Source organism: Trichomycterus rosablanca, chromosome 22 (assembly GCF_030014385.1).
Source record: "Trichomycterus rosablanca isolate fTriRos1 chromosome 22, fTriRos1.hap1, whole genome shotgun sequence".
Taxonomy (NCBI): domain Eukaryota; kingdom Metazoa; phylum Chordata; class Actinopteri; order Siluriformes; family Trichomycteridae; genus Trichomycterus; species Trichomycterus rosablanca.
Window position 1 is genome coordinate 11698393 of NC_086009.1, and position 20739 is coordinate 11719131.

At 37.5% G+C, this 20739-nt stretch overlaps 1 protein-coding gene across 2 annotated transcripts in view; it reads left to right on the forward strand.

The window, feature by feature from the left end:
* The first annotated feature begins 11405 nt into the window (after window positions 1-11405).
* The window catches only part of atxn2l (ataxin 2-like), a 46492-nt gene continuing 37158 nt past the window's right edge, over window positions 11406-20739 (forward strand). The window contains exons 1-2 of one of the 2 annotated variants that reach the window (XM_063018769.1): window positions 11406-11667; window positions 11888-11994. In XM_063018769.1, coding sequence (XP_062874839.1) covers window positions 11647-11667; window positions 11888-11994 — 128 coding nt within the window. In that variant the 5' untranslated portion in view covers window positions 11406-11646. The remainder of the gene's footprint in view (window positions 11668-11887; window positions 11995-20739) is intronic. The other variant, XM_063018768.1, reaches the window with a different exon arrangement.

Sequence of the window (20739 nt, forward strand, 5' to 3'; positions counted from 1 at the left end):
TTAACAATTCAAAATCAAAAATTCAAGTTTATAAAATTCAAATAATATATATTCAGGTTGCTCAAATTCGATAGGTCAAATTCAGAGCACAAAATTCAGATTAAAAAATTCAGACTAAACATCCGGGACACGCAGGATGAGCAATCGATTCCAGAGCCATAGAGAGAACAGAGTAGCGACGCTCCCATAGAGAAGCGCTGTGACGGGGGCGGAACATTTCTCTGCGCAGCTCCGGGTGGAGCTCTGTTCAGTTCCACTACTGAGCAACATTTTCAGCTGTATGTTGCTTTGTTTTAAAAAAAAAAAAAAATGAATTTGATGTCATTAATATATTAATCCTGTTATTGTTTAGCATTTGCTCAGCACTAAATGTTACATGTTTATCTTAATTAATAGGTATAACCCAACTTAGCTCAGTCAATTAAGCTACATTAATGACACACGAGTCTTTTCACCTAAAATGAGTTGATTAATCAAGAGTCTTGTTACAGAAATGATAATAAAACATTAGAGCCATAATAAATCATGCTACTTTTACTTTCATTCTTAAGTACATTTGAAGGTAAACACTTTGGTACTTGTACTCAGTGAAGTGGAGGTAAAGAGTATTTTACTTTTACTACTACTTTTACTGGAGTAATATTTTACCTTGGATATCTCTACTTCAACTCAACTACATGGTTTGTGTACCTTGTCCACCACTTACATTAGACAAAATGAACTTGCGCATATTAATTATGAATTCATTCATGTATTACATGTAGGAATAAATTATTACTTACTCATGAAATAAGAGATGAATTAATGCTTTTTTATGTACCTGCACTATAATGTTAAAGGTGCGGTAGTGTGTTTATGAATCTGTTCATTCAGTGCAGGTAAACATTATGAATCCAGCCACATGGCTTAGTGTTTAACCAAAATGATGATTATTATTATTATTATGAATCCTCAGGAAAGTGAAGGGAGATTATAGTTTATGCAAAAAAAAAGCTCTTTAATCTCTGTACTGTATATTGTCACTACTACTTAATGATATGGCATTATGTAATGTAGGCTAATATAATGTACTGTGTGTTAACAAGAACAACCTATTAAGTCATTATAAACATAAATTTTCCACTTCATATACCAAATACATTAAAGCAGATGCAGTAAATGTAAACGCAGTTGAAAATACCCAGAAATTGTACAAATGTTTATTATTTAGTGTTTAATACTTCATTCACTGCTGCTTGTCCCATCCCAGCTAGCCTTGTAATTGTGGCCCACTTCCGGCGCAGCTGGGCCAGAATTGCCCCCAAAACACTGCGATACCATTTATTTCCCGTTTTATTCTCCTTTCACATCCTCATAGATAAAATAATACATTTATTCTACAGATTAACTACAGATTGTGCAGCAGAAAGTATTTTATTAAGATAATTGCAGCAAGTATAATATATATATATATATATATATATATATATATATATATATGGTGGAAATAAGTATTTGATATTATTAATTATTATTATTAAGTATTTGATACACAGTATTGAATGAGCTTTAATTATTTTGCAGCTGTTGGCTAATGCAAGAAACTGTTTACCTTTTAGCTAACGTTACCTGAAGTGTATTAGTTCAGACTACCAGTTAACCTGAAACTCACTAGATAACATTACCTAACAGTTTCCATTTCCAAATTGCTCTCTATCTCAATCCAAAACTCATTAATAGACTTTCTGCTTACATTTTGCTAAGTAAAATGTTGTTAAGATTAAACGTTTATTTACCAAACACGAACAAATAATTAGTCCTCTTTTTTAACGGCTCGCGTCGCACTGTTGCTATGGTGACGCTCGTGCGCCACAGCCGGACAACCAGCGTCGGCGCGCACGCGTTTCTACGAGCACCAGCCAAACCCAGCTGTGGTAACAACTGGGCCGGATCTGGCTACATTGATTCTGGCCGATTCTGACACTCGGCCGACTGTGCCGATAAAAAAAGAGGGAGCTGGACCAGATGATTGTGCTAGCTGGGATATGAGAACATGATAGCGCCGGGTTTTTTTTGAAACTATTGGAGGGATACATGAACCACGTGACCGCGTGGCGGCGAGAACAAGGAGTGTCGCAACTCTATCTATGGCTCTGATCGATTCTGTCTCAAATCGAACCGACACCCAGCCAATCAAGTTACACTCCAGCAATCAAGTGACAACGAAGCGGCTTCGTTTACAGCAGAGCCGTAGAGAGAAGAGTTGAGAGTAGAGTTGCGACACTTCGTGTTCTCGCGGTCACGTGGTTCATGTACCCCTCTAATAGTTCCAAACAAACCCGGTGCTGTCATGTTCTCATATGGGACCGGCAGCAGTGAATGAAATATTAAACGCTAAATAATAAACATTTGTACAATTTCTGGGTATTTTCAACTGCGTTTACATTTACTGCATCTGCTTTAATGTATTTGGTATATGAAGTGGAAAATGTATGTTTATAATGACTTAATAGGTTGTTCTTGTTAACACACAGTACATTATATTAGCCTACATTACATAATGCCATATCATTAAGTAGTAGTGACAATATACAGTACAGAGATTAAAGAGCTTTTTTTTGCATAAACTATAATCTCCCTTCACTTTCCTGAGGATTCATAATAATAATAATAATCATCATTTTGGTTAAACACTAAGCCATGTGGCTGGATTTATAAAGTTTACCTGCACTGAATGAACAGATTCATAAACACACTACCGCACCTTTAACATTATAGTGCAGGTACATAAAAAAGCATTAATTCATCTCTTATTTCATGAGTAAGTAATAATTTATTCCTACATGTAATACATGAATGAATTCATAATTAATATGCGCAAGTTCATTTTGTCTAATGTAAGTGGTGGACAAGGTACACAAACCATGTAGTTGAGTTGAAGTAGAGATATCCAAGGTAAAATATTACTCCAGTAAAAGAAGTAGTAAAAGTAAAATACTCTTTACCTCCACTTCACTGAGTACAAGTACTAAAGTGTTTACCTTCAAATGTACTTAAGAATGAAAGTAAAAGTAGCATGATTTATTATGGCTCTAATGTTTTATTATCATTTCTGTAACAAGACTCTTGATTAATCAACTCATTTTAGGTGAAAAGACTCGTGTGTCATTAATGTAGCTTAATTGACTGAGCTACGTTGGGTTATACCTATTAATTAAGATAAACATGTAACATTTAGTGCTGAGCAAATGCTAAACAATAACAGGATTAATATATTAATGACATCAAATTCATTTTTTTTTTTTTAAAACAAAGCAACATACAGCTGAAAATGTTGCTCAGTAGTGGAACTGAACAGAGCTCCACCCGGAGCTGCGCAGAGAAATGTTCCGCCCCCGTCACAGCGCTTCTCTATGGGAGCGTCGCTACTCTGTTCTCTCTATGGCTCTGGAATCGATTGCTCATCCTGCGTGTCCCGGATGTTTAGTCTGAATTTTTTAATCTGAATTTTGTGCTCTGAATTTGACCTATCGAATTTGAGCAACCTGAATATATATTATTTGAATTTTATAAACTTGAATTTTTGATTTTGAATTTGTTAACATCGAAAAATGAAAGTGAAAATGAGTTATTGTAAAATATGTGGGTTGAATTGTGAGGCAAAAAAAGTTCAGTTATCAAAATTCAAAGGCTTAAAGTTCAGTAATCAAAATTCAAAGGCTTTTAAATTTCAAAATCTGATGAGACAAATTTACTTCCATACTTTTTATGTTTTATGAAAACATTACAACAATTAATTAATTTAATTAATTATACAATTATTATTCCCAATCCCCATGCTTCAAATAGTTTTGCTGTACAACATAGGTGGTTTAGCAGCTGCTGTGTCAAACAAAAATGACTTGGTTTGTTTAAACAGGAAACGTTAGGGAACGTATGTGATGCTAATTCAGGACCAATTAGGGATTACCTTTGAGCAGATGTGCTAATTAAAATGATATCTTGACATCAAATACATGGATGCATAATAATTCTGAACACACTGTAAATGATTATTTCATTATCATCATTATTTCAGCTTGAGTGTTAAGATGATATGGAAATATCTGAGTCTTTCATAAAAGTTTTCGCCCTACTGTAAAATATTTATTTACTGTGCTAATTAAAGTAAACATAAGACTACTGTACAACAAAACTGTAAATGATTGCTAGCAATATTCAATTCGCAGCTCAAATTACTTATTGGTACAGCAAGTCTTGAGGTAGAGCTTTGTCATATTTTTACATTTACATTTCCGGCATTTAGCAGATGCTTTTATCCAAAGCGACTTACAGTCTAAGCAATTGAGGGTTAAGGGCCTTGCTCAAGGGCCCAACAGTGGCAACCTGGCAGTGGTGGGGTTTGAACCAGGAACCTTCTGCTTACTAGTCCAGTACCTAAACCGCTAGGCTACAACTGCCCCCCTTTTTGTGGTAACTTTGCAATATACAGTAGGTCTTCTTGCACTGGCTGGTGGAAAGTTGAAAACTGAGTTTGCCTGATGTTAAATAATTAAAACCCTGAGCCAAGAACAATTCCTTAAATGGGGTACCAAAATGTAAGAAAAAAAAATCAGTTCCTACTATTTAAGTTATATAAACTTTTAAATATCTCCAAATATCCAATCAGTCTCATCAAGAAAATAGGAATTTTATTTAAAAATTAAAATGACCATTTCATATAAATAGTCCTTTATTTGTAATTGATGGCAACAATGAATAATTTATTGATATTTAATATAAAGTTTTGAATTCCTAACAGTTTGGCTTTATACATACTTTGATGAAAAAACAGGTTCCAGGTTTTAACAAATTAATATTTAGTAAACACAAAGAGTAAGCTAGAACATAGAGTAAATACAGACATGAATCTAATACTATATGAATTTTAGTAACAATGGTGTGTAACTGTGTGCGCACACTTGGGTGGAGGGGGTTGGATTTGGAGGGAAGTTAAAAGATACCCTAACAACCCCTTCCCACAGCATCTGTCATAGCAACTACCTACCAAAACCATAGCTACAACCTGAAATGCCATAGCAACCACCTGAAATGCCATAGTCACCACCTGGATGATTATAGTATCCACCTTCCAACACCAAAGCTGGACATCAACTGGAACACCACAGCAACAACATGAAACACCAAAGCAACCACCCATCAATACTCATCAAAAGTATTTAACCTCACACCTTTGGACCACCCTAACATCCACTTGCTTCAACCCCACCCAGAATTTAAAAACATTTTCATTCACAGAAACAGAATTTAGACTTTTATCCCACATGTCTGAAATACCTTAGCAATTACTATAGCAAGCATGTACCCATACCTTAGTAACCACATGAATCACTAACAGCCACATACACAGCAATTTAATGGAATGCCACAGCAACAGCTAGCATCACCCTAGCAACCAGGTAAAATACCTTATCATCAAGCTAGCACCAAGCAACCACCTTGCCAGTCAAACATGTTTCCAATTAAGTGCAGATGAAAATTTCAGTTTAGAAATATTAGAATTTTGTAAAATGTTTTAGTTAACAGCATAAAATATTTTAGCTAACTGTTATGACCCTGGAATTTTCTATGCAACTGCGGGTTTAGTTATTTGTTAACTATAACAAATACGGTATTTTCTAATGAACTTCATTTTTACTTTTAATTAACTACTAATAAACCTGGTAAAATCAGGTGAAATATAGCTGCAGTTTTTCATTTTATTTCATCTAAAACTAAACTGAAACTAAACAGTGGAGAACAATCACCAGGTTTATCCTATTAAACAAAAATTACTAATGTAATTTTTATGTAATATATACAGTATATATACAGTGTATCACAAAAGTGAGTACACCCCTCACATTTCTGCAAATATTTCATTATATCTTTTCATGGGACAACACTATAGACATGAAACTTGGATATAACTTAGAGTAGTCAGTGTACAACTTGTATAGCAGTGTAGATTTACTGTCTTCTGAAAATAACTCAACACACAGCCATTAATGTCTAAATGGCTGGCAACATAAGTGAGTACACCCCACAGTGAACATGTCCAAATTGTGCCCAAAGTGTCAATATTTTGTGTGACCACCATTATTATCCAGCACTGCCTTAACCCTCCTGGGCATGGAATTCACCAGAGCTGCACAGGTCGCTACTGGAATCCTCTTCCACTCCTCCATGATGACATCACGGAGCTGGTGGATGTTAGACACCTTGAACTCCTCCACCTTCCACGTGAGGATGCGCCACAGGTGCTCAATTGGGTTTAGTCCATCACCTTTACCTTCAGCTTCCTCAGCAAGGCAGTTGTCATCTTGGAGGTTGTGTTTGGGGTCGTTATCCTGTTGGAAAACTGCCATGAGGCCCAGTTTTCGAAGGGAGGGGATCATGCTCTGTTTCAGAATGTCACAGTACATGTTGGAATTCATGTTTCCCTCAATGAACTGCAGCTCCCCAGTGCCAGCAACACTCATGCAGCCCAAGACCATGATGCTACCACCACCATGCTTGACTGTAGGCAAGATACAGTTGTCTTGGTACTTTTCACCAGGGCGCCGCCACACATGCTGGACACCATCTGAGCCAAACAAGTTTATCTTGGTCTCGTCAGACTACAGGACATTCCAGTAATCCATGTTCTTGGACTGCTTGTCTTCAGCAAACTGTTTGCTGGCTTTCTTGTGCGTCAGCTTCCTTCTGGGATGACGACCATGCAGACTGAGTTGATGCAGTGTGCGGCGTATGGTCTGAGCACTGACAGGCTGACCTCCCACGTCTTCAACCTCTGCAGCAATGCTGGCAGCACTCATGTGTCTATTTTTTAAAGCCAACCTCTGGATATGACACCGAACACGTGGACTCAACTTCTTTGGTCGACCCTGGCGAAGCCTGTTCCGAGAGGAACCTGTCCTGGAAAACCGCTGTATGACCTTGGCCACCATGCTCCAGCTCAGTTTCAGGGTGTTAGCAATCTTCTTATAGCCCAGGCCATCTTTGTGGAGAGCAACAATTCTATTTCTCACATCCTCAGAGAGTTCTTTGCCATGAGGTGCCATGTTGAATATCCGGTATGAGAGAATTGTACCCAAAACACCAAATTTAACAGCCCTGCTCCCCATTTACACCTGGGACCTTGACACATGACACCAGGGAGGGACAACAACACATTTGGGCACAATTTGGACATGTTCACTGTGGGGTGTACTCACTTATGTTGCCAGCTATTTAGACATGAATGGCTCTGTGTTGAGTTATTTTCAGAAGACAGTAAATCTACACTGCTATACAAGCTGTACACTGACTACTCTAAGTTATATCCAAGTTTCATGTCTATAGTGTTGTCCCATGAAAAGATATAATGAAATATTTGCAGAAATGTGAGGGGTGTACTCACTTTTGTGATACACTGTATACAGTGTATCACAAAAGTGAGTACACCCCTCACATTTCTGCAGATATTTAAGTATATCTTTTCATGGGACAACACTGACAAAATGACACTTTGACACAATGAAAAGTAGTCTGTGTGCAGCTTATCTAACAGTGTAAATTTATTCTTCCCTCAAAATAACTCAATATACAGCCATTAATGTCTAAACCACCGGCAACAAAAGTGAGTACACCCCTTAGTGAAAGTTCCTGAAGTGTCAATATTTTGTGTGGCCACCATTATTTCCCAGAACTGCCTTAACTCTCCTGGGCATGGCGTTTACCAGAGCTTCACAGGTTGCCACTGGAAGGCTTTTCCACTCCTCCATGACGACATCACGGAGCTGGCGGATATTCGAGACTTTGCGCTCCTCCACCTTCCGCTTGAGGATGCCCCAAAGATGTTCTATTGGGTTTAGGTCTGGAGACATGCTTGGCCAGTCCATCACCTTTACCTTCAGCCTCTTCAATAAAGCAGTGGTCGTCTTAGAGGTGTGTTTGGGGTCATTATCATGCTGGAACACTGCCCTGCGACCCAGTTTCCGGAGGGAGGGGATCAAGCTCTGCTTCAGTATTTCACAGTACATATTGGAGTTCATGTGTCCCTCAATGAAATGTCACTCCCCAACACCTGCTGCACTCATGCAGCCCCAGACCATGGTATTCCCACCACCATGCTTGACTGTAGGCATGACACACTTATCTTTGTACTCCTCACCTGATTGCCGCCACACATGCTTGAGACCATCTGAACCAAACAAATTAATCTTGGTCTCATCAGACCATAGGACATGGTTCCAGTAATCCATGTCCTTTGTTGACATGTCTTCAGCAAACTGTTTGCGGGCTTTCTTGTGTAGAGACTTCAGAAGAGGCTTCCTTCTGGGGTGACAGCCATGCAGACCAATTTGATGTAGTGTGCGGCGTATGGTCTGAGCACCGACAGGCTGACCCCCCACCTTTTCAATCTCTGCAGCAATGCTGACAGCACTCCTGCGCCTATCTTTCAAAGACAGCAGTTGGATGTGACGCTGAGCACGTGCACTCAGCTTCTTTGGACGACCAACGCGAGGTCTGTTCTGAGTGGACCCTGCTCTTTTAAAACGCTGGATGATCTTGGCCACTGTGCTGCAGCTCAGTTTCAGGGTGTTGGCAATCTTCTTGTAGCCTTGGCCATCTTCATGTAGCGCAACAATTCGTCTTTTAAGATCCTCAGAGAGTTCTTTGCCATGAGGTGCCATGTTGGAACTTTCAGTGACCAGTATGAGAGAGTGTGAGAGCTGTACTACTAAATTGAACACACCTGCTCCCTATGCACACCTGAGACCTAGTAACACTAACAAATCACATGACATTTTGGAGGGAAAATGACAAGCAGTGCTCAATTTGGACATTTAGGGGTGTAGTCTCTTAGGGGTGTACTCACTTTTGTTGCCGGTGGTTTAGACATTAATGGCTGTATTTTGAGTTATTTTGAGGGAAGAATAAATTTACACTGTTATATAAGCTGCACACAGACTACTTTTCATTGTGTCAAAGTGTCATTTTGTCAGTGTTGTCCCATGAAAAGATATACTTAAATATCTGCAGAAATGTGAGGGGTGTACTCACTTTTGTGATACACTGTATATATATATATATATATATATATATATATATATATATATATATATATATATATATATATATATATGGGTGAAAGACGAATAGGGTGTTCCAAGTACCAAAAAAATAAAATGGTTAAATTGTATAATTTTTTCATTTAATATTGTGCACAAATGTGTCACCTATGTAAATATGCATTTTTTTTCTCAGCATTTTGCTTATTTGATAATTTTAGTGTTGTTGACACACAACAAGGGCACAAAAATGTCATTCAGTGCAACGACTAATTTATGACAAAACACACACAAGGAACAATCTTAGCCATTTCAAATTTATAAGTTTAGTATATCTCTTACAAAAGATTTAAAACCTCAGAAGAAACTGTACTTACTCTGTTTTGAATTTTCTGTGCATTGTTTGTACTCTAATGCGTCTTGGGATTTTGTTTATTTGTATACAAGATGTTTTTGCTACACATTCTATTCTATTTGAAACCCAATCAAACTGTTTTCTATGAAGCAGGTCTGGATTCTCTTGCATTCACATGAAAAAAAAAAAAAAAAATTACTTATTACAGTTATTTTAAGCAAATGTTTTTGTTGCACTGTATGATGATTTTATGTTGCACTGAATGACATACTCCAAATTATCCTGTTACATCAGAATATTCATGACTTAATTTGTTTTTAAGTTCTTTATTGATTAAAGTAGCAGTAGTAGAATGAAAATATGCCACACCAGTGGCAAGTATGTGTTATAATATTACTACATCATGAAAAAAGTAAGGCAATGAAAAACATAGCTAATGAAGCCATCATAACAGCTTGTAAGGCACCAGAACAGTGTGGAAGTGTGGAATTTGTGTCATAACACGTGAAAAAGTTGCTGCAGTAAATCTAAATTCATTCAGCCGTGAAAACCATTTGAAGTCGCATTTTATTTCATGAACTGAACAAATGTTTTCCAGTCTTTTGTTGTTAACCATGAGGTTCTTGCTGTACATGGCTTTGGTTCTGCGATTATGATTTTGACATCAGAATTAAGGTAGTAAATTTCATCAGGTGGATTTGGCCACACAAAGGAATTTCTGTTTCAATTTTGTAGCATGCAGCTTGCACCTCATCTCCTACAGACAGCAGTACCTGCCCAACGAATGGCAGGTCATCGTACTTGACAATAACAAAATCTCAGGGACCACTTCATGAAAAACATAATTATTAATATTCATTGTAATTACTGCTCTTATTAAGGAAGAATAGAATGGAAAAAAGTGGTTTTAATATTTAAAAATAATTTTAAAACATTAAAAAGTCAGTATAACAATGTCATTGTCAATTTAGTGCAACAGCGAAATTCTGTTGCACTGAATGACTGTTGTTGTACTGAATGACAGAAATTTTACTTTAGCACATTTTACAGTTATCCCAGTGGTTAGCAAAAGCTAACATTGACCTTAGCTCAAAGACATTTCTACATATATTCACATTTAAATGTTAATAACCTTGTTTGTTTACAAGATTACCCATAATATTACGTTTTCTGTGTTGTACTGAATGACACTCAGTTTTGTTCTTTAATGTACTGTGTCAGTAAAAAGACATTTTTATCAAATAATGTTAAAATGCATTGACCTCGTCTGATCTGATTGAATATTATTTAATATGTCACACATGACATTTGTACAATTATGCCAAAGCAGTAAATTTTAAGTTTTACTTAAGATTAATTAGTTTTTTCTTAATGTTTTATTACTTAAAGAGGTAGGGGGACCGTTGCACTGAATGACATTTTGGGGGTTTCAAGGGTTATTTTTTCAAAAATCATACATTTTCCGTAAAAATTACTTTAGGTTTCAGTAAAGATGTACAAATGGAGTAGATTGAAGGTATATCCACTTATATTAATATAATTGTATATTATTTATCAAGTGGGGACACTAAAAAGTTACGTCTCGTCTTTGACCCATATATATATATATATATACATATATATATATATATATATATATATATATATATATATATATATATATATATATATACTGTATATATATATATATATATATATATATATATATATATATACCTGGATGATTATAGTATCCATATAGTATTTATATATATATATATATATATATATATATATATATATATATATATATATATATATATATATATATATATATATAAAGGGTATCTATATGGTTTAGTCCTGTTTTTTATTTGGATGAAGAGGGTATCTTAAATCTGCATTTTACACTGAGCGCGAGCTACGTCAGTGTGTCATTATTCCCGTTTGGACCAATAAAAAAGCCACTTTGCTAAAAGCGGGTTGCCATTATGTTAAAGGCAAATCCTGGGACGCGCTGCCGGCTTTTTTAGCTAAATAAGAAATCGTGATAAAACTGTTGTTTCAGAGTGTTTATGTCATGTTTTTAAAATAAAGACAGGAAACGATTTGGGGAATTGGAAAGGCAGTGATCAAACACTGCAGAACATTTTCGACTTACAGACTTGCACATTAAGCTCTCCGATTTACAGAACTGAGAGGGGCCGCCGTCGCTGAAGTAACGTTAGATTTTCAGCCATGTCTTTCCGCCGGCAAAATGTGAGTATCTGCTTCTGTTGGCTTTTTCTTAACCTACGAAAACATGCAGCAAAAATATGCATGTACACTATACAGTAAATGTTGTGTTTTAGTAAAGAGCTAGCTAGTTAGCTTACTGGCTAAATAGCATGTTGTAGCAAGTACGAACATCTCTTAAGCGAAAACTCACGTGTTGAAGATCATCATTAAATCAAAAACTGATACATTGGTGTGCTTTTAGCAACAGTCTGGACCAGGCGGGCGCAAAACATCTAATGGACCTTCTGGATCGGTCGGCATGCCTTCGACAGTTCCTGGGAGTAACGCTACCAGATCAGCCGTAGGAAGGTAACCCAAACCCGCTTCAATCTTTTCTGAAAGCCCGGGGATTGCTATTTCATCATGAGGCCTACCGGTCAAATGGGCGTGTACGTTACGTCTAAACAATGTGTAACTGAGGCTGTGTTTCAATTTGCGTACTAGCACACTGAATAATATGTCCAGTGAGTAAACGCTACAAATAGCGTACTTGCTAATATTGCAAAGTATTTTGACTGGTATACAACTGGAAATGTGTTCAAATTGGTTAGTGTATATTGCGTACTGAATAGTATGTCAAAACAGACATGACCGCAATAATGGTGTAACACGATTAGTGTAGTAGTGTACGTTTGAGACACAGGAAGCAGGAAGAAGAAATTTAATGATTGACGCTCGATCTGACCATTCAATTATGAAACTAAACGTCCGCCCATTTCTAGTAAACACTAACTAGTTGGAATAACCGGCCAGTGACGCCTTTAATAAATGACTAATGCTACACCTGCATTACTTTTTCATTTTATATGATACAGAATTGTAATTTGCGTCTTTAATGACTGACCGACAAAAATCCTGGAATGCGCGTAGTATGTTTCCAGTGACAACTCGAAACCGTTTGTTTGTTTATTAGGATTTTAACGTCATGTTTTTACACTTTGGTTACATTCATGACAGGAACGGTAGTTACTAATTACACACGATTAATCAGTTCACAAGGTTATATCGAACCCAGTGATGGACAATTTAGTGTCTCCAACTCACCTCACTTGCATGTCTTTGGACTGTGGGAGTAAACTGGAGCACCCGGTGGAAACCCACGCGGACACTGGGAAACCGTTTGTAACTCCACGTAAAGTTAGATGAGCCGATTTGATTTATTGTTCGGTGCTTTGTCATTTGTGCATTAGCTTTGTTAACGTTTATGTACGTAATATACACTCAAAAATACTCGCTTAAATGCTACGGATCAGTATGATTTATTATCCACTATCATGTTTTATGCTGTAAATAAATATAAACAACTAATTGACAAAATCGATTATCCAAGTAGTGCTTTGAACTACTAACCTAAACCATAACCCAAATTCTGTTGATGCATGCTCAATAATCCAGGTACACAAATCCACAAAGTTGAATCTGTCCAGATGAACTGATTCAACTTGACCCAAATTGACTCCTAGTTTGTACCATGCTCTACATGAGGTCCAACAGTTATTGCTTCCCCACACTGTTTTGTGGCATGTCTTGTTTTCATGATGTGAGTAATAATTCGAGCTGTCATAATTTATTAGCCTAAAATTTTTAGAGGGAAAAAATAATATAAACTAAAATGTGGTTGTGTGCGCACACTATAACTGAGGATGAGGTTGTGCTCAGAATCACATTCAAACTCATGTTAAATAGTAGTCATAAACACCGTACAAACACACAGTAACCATTAGTTAAAGTGACTGGTTATATATAGTTCAGCTGTTCTAGTAGGATTTTTCTAATATTTACTTAGTTGCATCTTACTGAGAGATCTTAATTTTTATCAGTCAGGAGAGAGGTCCACTGCATGTGACAATGTTCCATATTATTCATATGTCTGGGATGACACAGTGGCTCAGTGGGAAGCACTCGCCTCACAGCATGAAGTTCTTGGGTTCGAACCCCAGGTGTCTGTGTGGGTTACCCCGTGTCTGCGTGGGTTCCACCCGGGAGCTCCTGTTTCCTCCAACAATCCAAAGATTTGCAAGTGAGATGAATTAGAGATATAAAATTGTCAATGACTGTGTTTGACATTAAACTTGTGAAGTGATGAATCTTGTGTAACCAGTAACTACCGTTTCTGTCATGAATGTAACCGAAGTGTGTAAAACATGACGTTAAAATCTTAATAAATAAATATTCATATGTCTGGGCCGTGAGGTAGGGGGGCCTTACAAAGGAAAACATCCATTTCGCAAAAACCAAAAAACATGCAGAAAAATGTTTTATGGTCTAATTATAACAAAACACTGAATGCTGTCATTAAATCAAAAGGTGCTTCAACAAAGTAAATGTATGCAACCACATTAGTTTTTAGGTACATAACTTGCATTATAATTGTAGTGCTACACAGTCCCCCTCACAAGCATTTCCAGCTCTGGCTATATTTACTTTTTGGTGAATTAGTTTAATGTCACACTTGGAAAAAGAGAGAAAGCCAATCTTTAAGTAAAGTAGATTTATGTTGAAAAAAAAATCCCTGAATGGACAAAAATTCCACATTTGAAACTAACAATTAGCATTCTCAGTTTCCTAGCCAGTAAAAAGTCTAATTTATTTGATGGAGGATGAAACACGGGGGTAAACATGACTCCCAACCTTGGAACATTGGAAATTAGAATTAATCTGTGCCAGACCTCCCAAACCACCCCCTTACCTAACCTTTCTAATGTCTGAAATGGTCTTTTTTGTTATAAATACAAGTGTATTTTCCCTTAAATCTTAAATTCTAGAATAGACATTACTGTAATAAACAACAATACACAGTAGTACTGTACATAAGAAACACCACATCACATTTCAGTACAGTACGTGTGCTGTACCATACACCATAATACATTTCCTTCTTTTTTTTTATAAAATGTATCTACCAGAAACAACAATAACTCTCATATTTCTCTATTATTTCCTTCTTTATTTCAATAGTGTTGTAATTTGTAGGTGTAATTTCTCGAAAGAAAGACTACTTTACTGAGCCGAATTCCTTCTTCTTTCTCACTCACTGTCCCCTCTGTCTGATACACCATGACATCTACTGGCAGGAGTAATTATACTGTAAAACAACAAATGTAATAGATTTTTTCATTTTTCAACACTACGCTTTCTTTGCACCTTCTTTGGGGACATTTTAATATTGAATTTAACAAAATATAAAGAAAACACCGGAAAAACACCGTCCGCTGTCAGAATGTTTGCTCACTGTATATACAGTGCCATCAGAAAGTATTCACACCCCTTCACTCTTTCCACATTTTGTTACGTTACAGACACATTTGATAACCGATTTGAGTATAGTTTCCTTTTAAAAAATCTACATGAAATAGCCCATAATGACAGTCAGGGCTCTAGAGTCGCACATGCGACCTAATTTCTCAATGGTGCGACTGAAAAAAATCTGAGGTCGCACCGGTGCGACCAGCCGTTCGAGGGGAACAAAAGTCTCTGTGACTCTGAAAGTCTCCGGTGCAACAACAGACACACATTAGGCCCATATCTAATCATATCTATATGTCTTAACCAATCAGAGATAGTGAAGGGCGGGACCAGCGTCATCAACGGTGGGTGTTACACAGCGAAAGTTAAGAGTAGTAATATCATGGTGGAGTGTGTAGAATATGTGTGAGCATTTGTGCTGCTGTTACAAAAAAACATTAATCAAATATCGGTGATAAGAAGATGTGACGTGTTTGTCTCAGTTGTTGTTTTCTTTAGTTCATTGACGTGAGAAGAGTTTCGCGCTTTTTCACTGCGACTCTCGACGTAAATAACCGATTTGCTCAGCGCTCGACTCGATAGATAAAACATCATTAAAGTTTCATGATACAAACATCCATCTGTGTGAAATAACCATCAAATCCAGTCTAACAGCTCCACATGTATCTGTGTTTAGCTGGATTTACTTCACGTGTGCTGTTTATATTTCACGTTAAACGTTGTTCGTTCTGTCCGGGTTACTTTTACCACGTCATATCACACAGTTCATCTTTTTTTTTTAAGGCACTTTAAAAATATCAGTGGCAAACTGACTCAAAATGTAATAATGTCATGTAGCCTATGTCAATAATATGCGTCTCGTTACTGCATTAACCATATGTAATATTCTTATCATTAAATGAGATGTGCAGTTTGAAGCCCTTAAAACACTTGCACTTTTAATTTAGATTTTCTTTTTATTTCATTTATCTTGAGTTTAAATTTCAGCTCAGTGAAGCACTTTAAGCACCAACACTTTTTCAGTAAGTTACCTTTCTTGTAGAATTGTGCTTCAAATAAAGTACTTTATGTTGACCAGATTGTTAGTTAATCATTTACAAGTCAATATTGCCTATTTGGACAGTGATTAAAAAAAAAAGTGAACCTGTAAAACTGAGGTGTTAAATGCGATGCGGTCGAAAATTTGGGTGCACCTAACTTTTGTGCTGGTGCACCTAAGAAAAAAAGTTAGGCGCACCAGTGCAACCAGTGCAAAAGGTTAGTCTAGAGCCCTGAAAGTGAAAACATGTTTTCAGACATTTTTGTAAAATAATTTTAAAATGTAAATATTTAAACATAATAGGTACATAAGTATTCACCCCCATGGCTTAATATTTTGTTGAAGCACCTTTGGCAGCAATCACAGCCTCAAGTCTTCTTGGGTATGTCTGTACAAGCTTGGCACACCTGTTTTTGGGCATTTTCTCCCATTCTTCTCTGCAGATCCTCTCAAGCTCAGTCAGGTTGGATGGGCAGCGTCTGTAGACAGTCATTTTTAGGTCTTTCCAGAGATGTTCAATTGGATTCAAGTCTGGGCTCTGGCCGGGCCACTCGAGGACATTCACAGACTGCTCCTGAAGCCACTCCTTTGTTATCTTGGCTGTGTGCTTTGGGTCATTGTCGTGTTGGAAGATGAATCGTCGCCCTAGTCTGAGTTCCAGAGCACTCTGGAGCAGGTTTTCTTGAAGAATCTCTCTATATTTGGCTGCTGTCATATTACCCTCTATGCGGACTAGTCGCCCAGTTCCTGCCGCAGAAAAACATCCCCACAGCATGATGCTGCCACCACCATGCTTGACAGTAGGGATGGTGTTAGCCAGGCGATGAGCAGTGCCTGTTTTTCTCCAGACATGACACTTGTAGTTCAGGCCAAAAAGTTCTATTTTGGTTTCATCAGAATTTTGATTCCTCTGGTATGAGAATCCTTAAGCGGGCTGCCATGTGCCTTTTAGTGAGGAGCGACTTCCATCTGGCCACTCTATCATAAAGGCCTGATTGGTGGAGTGTGTTAGCAATGGTTGACCTACTGGATGGTTGTCCTATCTCCACAAGGAAACACTGGAGCTCTGCGTTAGTGACCATTGGGTTCTTGGTCACCTCTCTGACCAAGGCCCTTCTTCCCCGATTACTCAGTTTGGTCGGGCGGCCAGATCTAGGGAGGGTTCTGGTGGTTCCAAACTTCTTCCATTTCCAAATAATGGAGACCACAGTGCTTTTCGGGACCTTCAATGCTGCCGAAAGTTTTTGTATCCTTCCCCAGATTTGTGCCTCGACACAATCCGGTCTCGGAGGTCTAAAGACAATTCCTTTGACTTTGACTTCTGCTTGGTTTCTGCTCTGATATGCACTGTCAACTGTGAGACCTTTTATAGACAAGTGTGTGCCATTCCAAATTATGTTTAATCAACTGAATTTACCACAGGTGGTCTCCAATCAAGTTGTAGAAGCATCTCAAGGATGATCAGTGTAAACTGGATGCACCTGAGCTCAATTTTGAGCGTCATAGCAAAGGGTGTGAATACTTATGTACCTATCAAGTTTAAATGTTTACATTTTAAAAAGATTTACAAAAATGTCTGAAAACATGTTTTCACTTTGTCATTATGGGCTATTTCGTGTAGATTTTTTAAAAGAAAACTATACTCAAATCGGATTTTGAATATGTCTGTAACGTAACAAAATGTGGAAAAAGTGAAGGGGTGTGAATACTTTCTGATGGCACTGTATATAGAGAGAGACGGTCGGAGTCAACTTGTTCGAGACATCACGTGTTTCGCGAATTTCGGTTCGTAATCCTAAATTTGTTTGTACATTTAAGTTGAAAAAGATCGTTCGTAACCCAAAATGTTCGTACGGTAAACCGTTTGTAACTCAAGGGTCTACTGTACAACTGTACACAGAGCTGGCATATGCGCACTACACTGCACTGAGGGGTGGGTAAGAGCATGATTCAAATCTGCATTATGTAGAGAACTGTGCCTGTTCTCCAGAATAAATTATTTCAGAACTTTTTCCACCTTTGATTTAACCTATATTCTTTAGAATTCTTCCTTGCAAAAGTGCTCCAAACACGTGACATTGTGGGGGCATCTCCTGTGCACATCCCTCTCCAGGTCACCCCACAGATTTTCAGTTGGATTCAGGTATCGGCTCTGCCTGGGCCACAGCAAGGCCACAGTAAAGCCACAGTACAAGCTGAAAAAAAACGGCCTTAAGTTGCCACCCATATGCTTTACTGTGTGTGCAGTCTTCGTTTGGTGATGCACAGTGGTGTTTTTGCACCGAACATACATTTTGGGATTATAGCCAAAAAGTTCCATGTGTTCTGTGGTATATGTATTGCCTTAGGTTTTTTTTTAATTCTCTTCCCTCCTTACTGATACCTTTTAACAGTGAGATTCCTTTGTGACTTTGTAAGCTTATTGTGGACCATGGCTTTTGCTTTGGGATACAATCACTAGTAAATATCAGAAAAATTTTACTAGAACAGCTTAACTTTAAATAAGCTTAATCGGTCACTTTGTTGTCAGATGTTTACTAACTATTATTTAATATGCGTTTGAGTTTAATTGGTTAATTTTAAACATACCCAGAGTCCCAATTATAAGAGGGTGTACACACTTATGCAACCACATTGTTTACATTTTTATTTTAATTATTCCCCTCTAAATGATTTCAGTTTGTTTTCAAATACATTGCACAGATTATTGGTCACATTCAAGGTGGAAATGAATCTGAGATGATTGAACTTAAAATATAATGGAATGGAATGGCTTTGTCATATATACGTATATAGTAATGTAAAAAAAGTTAGGACACCCCATAAGAACCTTTGTCTTTTTGAACATGTTTTAACATATGGACATTTGAGCTTCATTTGAACAGTATTGAGAGATGGAGCTTACATAACTAAACAAATAAAACTTACTTTTAAACTTGAGTTGTAAAATGTAATGAAAATTGATTGTGAGGAAAAAGGACACCCTATGCCCTAATAGCCTGTATTTCCCTCTTTGGCTGAAATAACCTCAATTAGACATTTCCTATACCATCTACCAGTCTCTGACATCGACTGGGAGAAAGTTTTTCCCACTCCTCCATGCAGAATTTCAGCTGTGTGAGGTTTGAGGGGTTTCTTGCATGCACAGCCCGTTTCATATCACCCCACAGCATCTCAATAGGATTGGATCAGGGCTTTGACTTTGCCATTCCAGAACTCTCCATTTCTTTCTTTTGAGCCATTCCTTGGTGAGTTTACTGGAATGTTTTGGGTCGTCATTCTGCATGGTCCACTTCCGCTTCAGCTTTAGTTTTTGGACAGATGGTCTTACATTTTCCTCAAGCACCCTCTGATACAGTGAAGAATTCATTGTGAATTCTATAATGGAGACCTTGCCAGGACCTGCTTCCCAAACCATGACATTTCCACCTCCATGCTTCACAGTTGGTATGGGGTTCTTGTGCTCAAATGCTGTGTTTGGTTTGCGCCAAAGATGTCCTCTGTTACTTTGCCCAAATAATTCAGCTTTGGATTCATCTGTCCAAAGCACATTGTTCCAGAAGTCCTGCTCTTTGTCTAGATGTTCTCTGGTAAACTTTAGTCTTGCCCTGATGGTTTTTTTTTGTTTTGTTTTTTTTGACAGCAAGGGTTTCCTCCTTGTAGACCACCCATGAAAATCAAACTTGTGCAGTCTCTTTCTGATGGTAGATGCATGTACCTTGCTATCAACTCGGGCAAGAGCTACCTGTAAGTCCCATGATGACATTGTAGGACTGTTGGAGACTTCTTTATGCTTCTTGCGGTCTGCTCTTGGGCTGAACTTGCTAGGACGACCTGCTGACCTGGCCATGTTGACAGTTGTTTTAAATGCTCACCACTTGTAAATTATTTTCCAAACAGTGGAATGGCTGATTTGTAGGGATGTCCCGATCATGTTTTTTTGTTCCCGATACCGATCCCGATTATTAATTTTGATCCCGATCCGATACCGGTTCTCAAACCGATACTTGTATTTTCTAGATATTGTCTAGATAAGAACTAGATAATACTGTTCACACAGTGCACACTTCAAGTACATTACAATTATTCAAATTAATCCAGTGTATATGTTTAACAACTAAATAGCTCTGCAGTGCTGAAGGGAAAAATGCTGCATCCAAGCTATTGCTTAATGTTTTTGTATTTTTACAAAATCAGTCAAAATGAGTGAGGTAATTAGTTTTACTTTACATTCAAAGAAAAAAAATGTTTAATGCAGTGATGCACTAAAAATGAACAGAAATCTGTGTAGCAGCTTAACTTGAATATAAGAAAAAAAGTTACTTAAAAGCATTACAGTAAAACCTGAATACCAAAATAAAATGGAAAGGCTCTTTTGTTATGAAGGAAAGCCAGTTCTTAAAGTGCTTGTATTGTGACAATGGTTTGATGGACGTTTGTACACGAAGTGAGTGTGTTTTGACCCTTTAGGCCTTCCATAGAACATGAAATAGCGTGCTTGACTCAACTGTCGGCTATTCGGTACCGTAACAGAAGAAGTTAATAAAGTGTTCTGCTCCCGACAATATGTGAATATACTGTGCATTTATTTCTTTATTAAATCACTACGTTGTTTTGTAAACCAGAGTGATCCTTAACTCACACACACTCTCACACATGAACGCAGCTCTGCTCCCACCGCCTCGTGAAACGCTCACACTGCAGACGTTACACTTCACTGTTGGACTTGTTTTACTTTTCAATTTAAAGTATTTCCACACAGCGGACAT